The 10804-nt window shown below is 52.6% G+C and overlaps 1 protein-coding gene across 1 annotated transcript; it reads right to left on the bottom strand.

Moving 5' to 3' along the window:
- Positions 1-777: 777 nt before the first annotated feature.
- Hrh2 (histamine receptor H2) lies at positions 778-10352 on the bottom strand. Its single transcript, XM_042665510.1, has 2 exons — positions 8995-10352; positions 778-1625 (listed from the first exon to the last, which is right to left on the bottom strand). The coding sequence occupies exons 1-2, from the start codon at positions 10065-10067 to the stop codon at positions 1430-1432; spliced, it is 1269 nt and encodes a 422-aa protein (XP_042521444.1). The 5' UTR covers positions 10068-10352; the 3' UTR covers positions 778-1429.
- Positions 10353-10804: the final 452 nt, after the last annotated feature.

Here is a 10804-nt window from a genome sequence, read left to right as displayed (position 1 = left end):
GTCCATCCACCCATTTATCATCCATCGTTTACCCATCCATCTACCCATCTATCACCCATCCATCCATCATCCAACTCTCCATCCACACATCTATTAATTATATCATCCATCCACCACCCATCCATCCGTCCACATACTCACCCACCCATCCATCCATCATCCATCCATCCACTCATCCATCTGCCTATCTATCCACCCATCTATCATCCATCCACTCAACCATCCATCCATCATCCACCCATCCATCCACACATCTATTAATTATATCATCCATCCACCACCCATCCATCGGTCCACATACTCACCCACCCATCCATCCATCATCCATCCATCCACTCATCCATCTGCCTATCTATCCACCCATCTATCATCCATCCACTCAACCATCCATCCATCATCCAACTCTCCATCCACACATCTATTAATTATATCATCCATCCACCACCCATCCATTGGTCCACATACTCACCCACCCGTCCATCCATCATCCATCCATCCATCCATCCACTCATCCATCTGCCTATCTATCCACCCATTTATCATCCATCCACTCAATCATCCATCCATCATCCACCCATCCACCTACCTATCCATCCACCCACTTATGACCCATCCATCCATCCATCTACTCATCCATCTGCCTATCTATCCACCCATCTATCATCCATCCACTCAACCATCCATCCATCATCCACCCATCCGTCCACACAGCTATTATATCATCCATCCATCCACCCATCCACCCACATTACCATCCACCCATCCATCCACTCATCATCCACCCATCCACTCACCCATCTATCATCCATCTACCCATCCACTCATCCATCCATTTATCCACCCACCCATCTGAAAAATACTGAGTCTCTCCTATGCTCCACACACACATCTTACCTGAGTGACCTCAGGTGGGCCCTATACTTCCCTGAGCCTCAGTTTCTCCCTCTGAAACCTTACATGTGTATCAAGAGCTTATGCCAATGACCTACCTAGTACACAGTAAGGCAGTTTTTGTGCCTTCCTTTCCCTTCCCTTCCCCATCCCCTATCCTGCAGCCTCCTGCTCTGTCCTGCTTGGAGGACACACACACACACACACACACACACACACACACACACACACACGTTCGTCCATGTCACCCTCACACACACACACATGCGTGCATGCTTGCTGTCCGGCCATCTCTGCGCATGTCGAGGGCCAGCACCGTCGTGAACACTGATCTGTGGTGTTCAGCCCAGAAAAGGCTGGACTCCTGTCGGGCCATGTTGGACTTGGCAGCCTGGTCCACCCTGGGGCGGAGGCTGACAGCGCCCTCCCCATCCCCCGAAGGCTCCTCCTGAGTAGTTTTGGGGGGGGCTGGGTGCTGAGGGCTCCAGGGGTGATGTCGCAGGGATCAGGAGCGGTGTCTCCAGTGCCTGGCCCAGGTCTAGACAGTCTTTGAGGGCAGGGCCTGCAGGACTTCTTTGGAGGACTCTCTCTCCGTCTCCCCAGACAGTGACGCCTCTGGGGATAGCTCCTCCGGGGGGCTTCCTGGGGGTCTCTGGAGGATCCCGAGCCCCCACAGACTCTTGCAGCAGCTCAAGAGACTGCTGGAGCAGGTGGTACAGGACAGAGCCGTCCTCCTGTGGACACACAAACATGTCAGGACAGGCGCCATCTTGTGGGCCAGAGACGAGACTCTAGGTTATTGCTGCCAAGCCCCGCCCAGAGGAGGGGATCCACTGTGCTTTCTCATGGCAGCCAGGAACTTCTTCCTCACTCTGTTGGGTTGGTCCTGGGGCTTGGACTCAGGGCCTGGGCGCTGTCCCTGAGTTTCTTTTTACTCAAGATTAGCGTTCTACCACTTTGAGCCACAGTACCACTTCTGGTTTTTCTGGGGGTTCACTGGAGATCAGAGTCGCATGGACTTTGCTGCCCGGGCTGGCTTTGAACTGCGATCCTCAGGTCTCAGCCTCCTGAGTAGCTAGGATGACAGGCGGGAGCCACTGGCTTCTGGCTCAGTATCCTTGTTTGCAAATCTCGACTGTGCTTCCTGTCTTCGTGCCTTAGTCGAATTGCTTAGCTTCTCTGAGTCTCAAGTAGAGGCAAATGTCTTGCCTTCCCTGTGTATTCTTGAAGGAACTCAGTGTGGCCAAATTATATCTACCCAAAAGCATCCCCCACGAAGCAGGACGTAAATTCACATTTGCTAGTCCCATAACCATTAAAAGGAAATCTCTGGGGGTGAGGATTGAACCCAGGACCTCGTGTATATCAGATGGATGCTCTACCACTGAGCTACACAGCCAGTGCTGCTTTTCCTGGAGCTGAATGAGAGTGATTGCTGAGCATCTTCAGCATGCCTTGCATTGCTGGAACATGGGCTCCTCCTTCTCCTTCCATGTCCCCACGAGGCTTTGTGAGCAAGGACACAGCCCGTGGCTTCCTTCCAACACACAGGTGAGTCCCAGGCCCAACACGCCTCACCTTGACCCGCACCTCAAGGTCACACCCCTAGTATTCCGCAGCCTTCCAATGTTCCTTCCCATGTTAGCAATGTACATATTTGACCAGGCAGGCATCTGACCTTGGACAGACACAAATGCAGCCTTGAGCAGAGACCTCTTACTAAATGATTTAAACTGGGAAGGTGGCTCAGTGGTAGAGTGCTCGCCTAGCATGCATGAAGCCCCGGGTTCGATTCCTCGGTACCACATATACAGAAAAAGCCAGAAGTGGCGCTGTGGCTCAAATGGTAGAGTGCTAGTCTTGAGCACCAAGAGGCTCAGGGACAGTGCTCAGACCCTGAGTTCAAGCCCCAGGACTGGCACACACACACAAAAAGAACTTCCTCCCTCCAAAGTTCTTAATGATTGTTTATATGATAATACTAGTTTGAAACCATCAAGTCCTCTTGTGAGAAAACAAACAAACACAGTAAGTAAAGATGACAAGAAGAACATTGAGAGACAGAGGAAGAAATGGTTTAAAGAAGAAAACAAACCGGGCACTAGTGGCTCACGCCTGTCATCCTAGCTACTTAGGAGGCTGAGATCTGAGGATGGTGGTTCAAAGCCAGACAGGGCAGGAAAGTTTGCAAGATTCGCATCTCTGCAAAAGTACTTAGAAAAAGCCAGAAGTGGTGCTGTGGCTCAAGTGGTAGAGTGCTAGCCTTGAGCACAGACAGGCTCAGGGACGGCGCCCAGGCCTGGAGTTCAAGGCCCAGGCCTGGCAAACAAAAACAAAAACTTGAACTTCAACGTTTCTTTCCCTAAACCTTGTTCTCCATTCCTTGGAGGGGCTCTGCCACTCACTCTATTTTACCGAGTTTGACCAGAAACTCTCTGTAGATTGAAATCTACAGATGCCCCGAAAGAAATGTTCACATTGGAATTGTTGTACAGAGTGTCAAAATCTATTCAACCACCAGGGGGCAGGAGCCAGCAGCAGCCCAACTCTATGAGAAACCTGGCCTTGGGTGCTTTACTGCTTGAGCCATACCTCCACAGCCCCTTTAGGCACGTGATAGTTTGCAGATAGGGCTGTTTTGTTTTTTTTTCTCTTTAAGTCTAGGCTGGCCTGGACACAATCCTCCTATTTACGTATCTCATGTAGCTGGAATATCAGGTGCATACTCCATTTGTTTTCTTTTTTCTTTTTTGGTTGAGATGGGTGGGCTGGCGTGGGGCAGGTCCCCTGAACTTTTCCTGTCGTCTGTTTCCTAAGCTGGCCTCAAACTGTGATCCTCCAGATTGCAGCCTCCTGAATGGATTAGGATTTCACATGTGAACCGTTGGAGCCTTCCCCTTCCCCTTTAATCGCTGGTTGGATGGTAAACTTCTCTGATTTTCGGTGCAGTTCGGGCACCGCTTTCTCTAGGCAGCAGCCTCTGAGTTCTCCCAGGATCCTCTACTCCTTCCAGACTCCTTTTTTGTTTTCCCTCTCGGCCTTGGCATTTATCTCCCTGGGTTATCTGACAGTTTGTTCTGTTCTTAGCCATGGTGGACACTGGATCTGTTATCCACCTCCCATCTCAGGTCAAAGGAGGTTTTCCTATGGAGGAATGAAGGCAGTGGGTACCAGCCCTGCCAGCCTCGCTCCTCAGGAGGCTGAGATCTGAGGATCGCGGCTGGAGGGCAGCCCAGGCAGGAAAGTCCGTGAGACTCCTATCTCCAATGAACCACCCAAAAAAAAAAGAAAGAAAGCAAGAAAAAAAAAAGCTGGAAGTGGAGCTGTGTGGCTCACGTGGTAGAGCACCAGCCTTGAGCTAAAATAAAAATAAAAATAACAAGCAAAGGGACAGCTTCCAGGGCCTCTCGGAGTGGCTCAGCCTTGGATGGATGGGAAGAGATATTTGGCCTCTTGATTGCTTCTGCCTGGCAACTCCTGGCTGCCTCCCCCCCCCCCCCCCCAGTCCCTGGTTAAGCACTGTCTTCTCCCCCATAGTCCCCCACCAAGACCTCATTAGAACCCTGCACACTTTCGAGATCTTGCTACCCACGTGATTTCAAGAAAGCAAGGTAACTGGGCCGCGGGGAAACCGGCAAAGAGGCCCAGAGGGCTTGAAATATCTTTCTTTTTCCCGGTGACTCTGTTTCCACAAACTCTGTTTCCAGGAAAGAAACCAACAGGAAAAGAAAATCGTATCGCAGCCTCTTGGCAGGGAGTTGCTCATCATAGGGCAGCAAAGCCCGGGACAGCCTCAGGTAAACCTCCTGATCAATCCCAGATCTCTTCACAGGAGACCTGCCATTCAAGGCTGGGCCTCCAGGCTGGCTTCAAACACAGCACCCCGGGTTCTGGAAACGAGAAATTCTCTCTACCTGGCCAGTGTGTCCTGGGGGTGTCACAGGAGCCCGGGGGGACGGGGGGGGGGGGGTTGGGGAGCACTTCTGGGGCTCTGAGGGCCCCCTCCCCTACACACTTCCTCTTTCTGATTTCCTGTAGGGGTAGGAATGGGGGATGGGTGCGTCTCATTCCTCCAGCTCTCTGCAGAGGGGGCTGGAAGAGGAGGGGTTAACTTTGAGCTGCTCCCTTAGGGGAGGAGGGAGGAGATCATAAAGAAGAGCCAGCTTTAAGGACGGGCCTCTAAGCCTTCCTAGGGGATCAAAAGGTAGGGGGTCTCCAGGCAGACAGCCCTGACACCCCAGGCAGAGAGTTGGTGAAGGGGAAACAAAGCTTTGGAAAGGAAGGGAAAGAAAAAGCGAACACAGGAGGAATAGAAAGGAAGGAGTCGGTGCCTTTGGCTCGCGATTATCATCCCAGCTCCTTAGGAGGCTGAGATCGGAGGATCCTGGTTCAAAGCCATCCCAAGCAGGAAAGTCCATGAGACTCTTATCTCCAATTAAACAGCAGAGAGCTGGAAGTGGAGCTGTGGCTCAAGGGGTAGAGCGCTAACCTTGAGCCACAAAGTTCAAGAATAGTATCCACGGGCTGGGAAGGTGGCTCAGTGGTAGAGCGCTTGCCTTGCATGCCTGAGGCCCTGGGTTCGATTCCTCAGCACCACATAAGCAAAAAGAAAAAAGCCGGAAGTGGCGCTGTGGCTCAAGTGGTAGAGCGCTAGCCTTGAGCTGAAGAGCTGAGGGACAGCGCCCAGGCCCAGAGTTCAGGCCCCACGACCAGACCCCCCCCCCCAAAAAAAGAATAGTATCCAGTCGCTGAGATCAAACCCCAGGACTGGCACACAAAAAAGAAAGAAAGAGAGAGAAAGAGAGGGGGAGAGAGAGAGAGAGACAGAGAGAGAGAAAAAGAAAGAAAGAAAGAAAAAAAGAAACAAGAAAATGAATCAGAAGAGCTGTTCAGGGGTGCCAAGAGCGAGAGCAGTTTAGAAAACCAGCCTCCTCTGGGGGCCTGTGGTGGCGGCACTAACAAGTCTAGGCCTAGGGCAGGAAGTTCCTTTGTACACCCTGGCTCTTCTGCAGAAGTGTGTGTCAGCGTGTGTCACACACCAGGCTCTGCCACACCTCCTGTGCCAGTTACAACCTCATCATCTTCTTTCTATTTAGTTAGTTATTCTATTTTTGTGCCCATCCTGGGGCTTGAACTCAGAGCCTAGTGGTGCTTCTGAATTATTATTACTATTATTATTATTTTGCTCAAGGCTAGCCTCATTGCCACTCCCGGTTTTCTGGGTGTGGTTCCTTGGAGAGAGAAGAGTCTCGCTGGCTTTCTTGCCCTGGCTGGCTTTGAACTGCCATCCTCACATCTCAGCCTTCCTGAGTTGCTAGGATGACAGATAGGAGCCGGAACTCCGTTTTTAATAGCAAATTAGCTATGAGCCTCTTCCAAGCCTGTCCATCACAGCGTAGGGGGCGGGGCTTAGCATTTCCCCCCTCCCCTCTCTCCCTCTCCTCCTCTCCCAAGGCTTTTCTGGATTGGGCCTCTCCCACCAGGACTCCTGGCAATCGATGACCTTCAAAGCTCAAGAACAAGGGGAGACCCATGAGCTCTGATCTCCGATCTCTCTCTTTCTGTGTTTCTGGAACTTTCCTCTTTGAGACTTGGTTTCCTGAGCCTAACGCATTTCTCAGGGTTCTTGGCTGGGGAGGCGGGGGGAATGGGTGGCTAGGATAGGAATCACTGTCCTATCCCCAGACTGGCTGGCTGGGTACCAGGCCCAGGGAATCTGGGATACCCAGGAGTTTCGTGTGTGTGAGTGTGTGTGTGTGTGTGTGTGTGTGTGTGTGTGTGTGTGTGTGCATGGTGTGGGGTAGACATTAGACTGGTGGAATAAATGAAATGAGGTGGCCTGTGGGGTGGGACAACTTGTTGGGCCTCCAGAGAAGCTGGCACCAAAGCTAAGTGCTAAGTGCTGGGCTGGGCCTTGAGAACTGGGGTAAGGGCTTTCACACTAGATTCCGGGGAGCTACACAGGGGTGGGGTGCAGCCCAATTTACCTTGGGAAGGTCAGTGGTTCTTTGGCAGGCACCTGGTTGGGGCCCCAAGATTCCAGGTGCCTGGGTGCAGCCAAGCCCTGGGGTACAAACACAGGGCTTCCCCTCCCCCCCCACCCCCAGGCAGGAATGAGGAAGAGGCCCTCCCCGGAAAGGGAACTGATAGGCCGGCTGCCCCGTGAGTCTTATCTCTTCACCTTGGGAGGTGATGGGAACGGATGCCAAAGGACCCAAAGGGCACTGGGCAAGGTCCAAGACTCTCCCTTGGCAAACCTCCCCCCCTCCACGTAGATCTACCCGGTGCATGCCTCAGTTTCCCCTTCTGGTTTTTGTTTTTGAGGACTAGGACTGAGGTGTTGGTGTCAAGTAGGGCCAAGTTCAACTCCAAGTCTGGGCAGCATTGCACCGTTGAAAGAGCCTCCCCGGGTATGAGGGCAGCCGGGGTTGGGTTGGGATGTCAGCTCTGGATACCTCTCATGGCAGCCATTTTGTGGCTAGGAGGTCCGGGGGAACAGACTTTGAGAAACCATTTCTCTTTTCCAAAAGAGGACAGCCAGGCCTCGGCTTTGGTTGACATGTGCCCCAAATGGTGCCAGGACCTAACCAGACCTTGGCAAATGCTCTCTTTTGTGTTGTTTGGTGCCGGTCCTAGGGCTTTGGAGCTCAGGGGCCTGGGTACTATCCTTGAACTTTGTTTTACTTGAGCTATAAGCTCCCCTTGCGGCTTTTGGATGGTTTGTTGGAAAGAAGAGTCTCCCTGCCCTGGCTGGCTTTGAACTTCCATCCTCGGATCTCAGCCTCCTGACTAGCTAGGACCAGGGAGGCCAGCCCCCCAGCTCCCTCTCTCCTGGTATCTCCCCTGGACCCCCTCTTTCCCTTACAGCAGGCTGGGTTAGTCCCCTTGGGAGTTCTTGGCTCTGGCTCTGACCTTCACTTTGACCTTGGTAGTGATAAGGGCTGTGGTTTAACCCTGGTATTTGACCCCAGATAGAGAGCCAGAAGGATGTGTGTTAAGCCAGCTGGGAAGCTGGGAGGAGGGACCTCACTCAGGGCCTGAGGGAGTTGTAGGGTCTTGATGGCTTTGGCAATTTGGGGGGGACTAAAATCAACCTCTTGAGATGCCTAGCCTTTCATGTTCTCTGACCTGGCCTGAGGCTCATCAATTGGCTCCTTCCTCTTTACCCAGCCCCCCTCTGTCCACCATTCCTGGACACAGATTGGGGGAGGGGGCTGTGGTCTTTAGGCATATATGATCCTGCCTTAGTCTTGAACTCAGGGCCTGGGCACTGTCCCTTGCGCTTCTTTATGCTCAAGGCTATAGTGATCTACCACTTGAGCCACAATTCTAGCTCTGTTGTGTGTGTGTGTGTGTGTGTGTGTGTAGTTTAGTAGTGGAGATGAGTCTCATCGACTTTCCTGTTGAGGGGTTGGCTTTGAACCATGATCCTCAGATCTGACAGTAGCTGGGATGACAGGCATGAGCCTCTGGTGCCTAGCTACCTGCCTTATTCTTGAGCTATTGTGTGACCAGGTTGGCGTTGGCTAGGATGAGAAGAGAAGGTAGGGCTGGGGCTTGTAGCTCATGCCTGTAGTCCCAGCTGCTTAGCCATCAGCTCCTGGCCATAAGCTTTTGTTTTACTTTAAAAATAGGTTAGCAGATTTTTGTCTTTTTCTTTTCCTTTCTTTTGGTCCAGGACCTCAGCCTCCTCACCTATAAAGAGGTCTCTTTGCAAAACACAAATCTGAAGCTGGGGTGGCAGCTGGGGTGTGAGCCCCGGGCTCACACCTGTCATCCTAGCTCCTCAGAAGGCTGAGGTCTGAGGATCACGGTTGAAAGCCAGCGGGGGCAGGAAAGTCCTTGAGACTCCTGTCTCCAATTAAGCACAAAAAAAGAGGCAGAAGTGGAGCTGTGGCTCAAGTGGTAGAACACAAAAGCTCAGGGACAGAGCCCAGGCCCTGAGTTCAAATCCCAGGCCCAGCACACACACACACACACACACACACACACACACACACACACATGCATACGCACACACACTAGTTTAGGGGGAGCCATTGACAGATGATAAAGACATCAAGGCACACATAGCCATCACCCGGCACACAGTGGGTGCCTTACCTGTCTGTGTCTCCTTGGGGAGCTGGGATTTCCTTCCCACTGCTGCACACCTGGAGTTTCAGGGACTTCTCCCCGAGACCCTTGAGCTCTTGCCTTTGGCATCTGTCCATCAGAGAATGATTAGCTCTCAGATACGTGGCAGGGGCTGGCCGGCTGGCCGGCCTGCAGCGGAACAATCGCTGGTAGGCGGTGCGGAAGTCTCTGTTGAGGGCTGCATAGAGGATGGGGTTCAGGGCCGAGTTGGCATAGCCCAGCCACAGCACTACGGCCTCGATCACCTGGTTGATGTCTCCGTTGTAGCCTCGGTAGACGAAGACGGTAAAGTACGGGAACCAGCAGACAATGAAAGCCCCCAACACGACCGCCAGTGTCACCGTGGCCTTGTGTTCCCGCACTGTGGCGGCCTGCCATGTGCTAATGTGGTTGATCCTTTTGGCCTGATCACGAGCGATCTTGAAGATCCGGTAGTAGGTGACACACATGACCACCAGCGGCAGGTAAAAGGTCACCAGACTGTCCACCAACCCGTACTCTGGGTTTACCTGGACCTTACATTGGTCTGTGGTGTTGTTCAGCCTGCTGGCCTCGGGCCTGCTGTTCCAGCCCAAGTGAATGGACAGGAAAGACAAAGTGATGGAAATGACCCAGATGAACACCAGCGAGATGGCCACGCGGATCGGGGTGACCAGCACGTTGTACCTCAGTGGGTCCGTGACAGCACAATAGCGGTCCAGGCTGATCATGAAGAGGTTGAGGATGGAGGCCGTGCACAGCATCACGTCCAGGCTGGTGTAGATATTGCAGAAGATGCTCCCGAAGCTCCACCTGCAAGACAGCTGGTGGACGGCAGAGAAAGGAAGCACCAGGAGCCCCAAAAGTAGATCGGTGATGGCCAAAGACACGATAAAGCAGTTGGTCAGATTCTGGAGATGGCGGTTCAAGCTCACAGCCAGACAGACGACCACGTTGCCAGCCACGGTGATCAGAATGAGGACAGTGAGGACCACACTGAGAGCGACCTTGAAAGGGGTGGAATCTAGACAAAAGGAAGAGGCTGTCCCATTGGGTTCCATGTTGGGGGAGGGGGGAAGAGCTCTACTCCCTCCCTCTCTCTCTTGTCCGCTAGCCCTGGGGCCCAGTTCTTTTGTTAGCTCTAACGACTGCCCAGCCTGGTGCTGGTAGCTCACGCCTGTAATCCCAGCTAGCCAGGAGGCTGAGATTGGAGGATCGTGGTTCAAAGCTACCCAGGAGGGAAGGAAAGTCCGGGGAAACTCTCTTATCTCTGATGAACCAGCAAAAAAAAAAAAAGCCAGCAGTGGAGTTGTGATTCAAGTGGTAGAGCACCAGCCGTGAGTGGAAAAAAACTCAGGGACAGCACCCAGGTTCTGAGTTCCAAGCCCCAGGAGTAGAACAGCAACTGCAACAAACAACAACCCCCCCCCCCCAAAAAAAAAAAAAAACCCTGTCCAACTTTGGAGAAAAGTCAATGGCTGGCCCAATGTCATTCTTCTAGAAACAAATCCACAGTCCCAGCCCATCCCCTGAAAAGCCAGCTTCCACCCACGTCTGGGGTGGATCTTCGGTCTCCTGATAGCATGTGGAAACTGAGGCACGGGAGTGTGCATCAGGAGGAGGCTCTGGTTTTAAGCAGGAGCACTCGAATGTAAACATCGCCATGTCTTTGTCCACAGCTGACACGTTGTGGCTTTCACTATGTGGTTCTGTCAAGAATTGGAGAACCCCCCCCTTTTGTTGAGGGGGGGGAGGAGGAGGCTGGGGTCACGGAGAAGTAGGAGCTGAAAAAGAAAAG

This window comes from Dipodomys spectabilis, unplaced genomic scaffold, assembly GCF_019054845.1.
Source record: "Dipodomys spectabilis isolate Male_0828 unplaced genomic scaffold, ASM1905484v1 ptg000330l, whole genome shotgun sequence".
Classification (NCBI taxonomy): domain Eukaryota; kingdom Metazoa; phylum Chordata; class Mammalia; order Rodentia; family Heteromyidae; genus Dipodomys; species Dipodomys spectabilis.
Note: the sequence above shows the minus strand (reverse complement) of the source record. Positions and strands in the feature narration are given on the sequence as shown.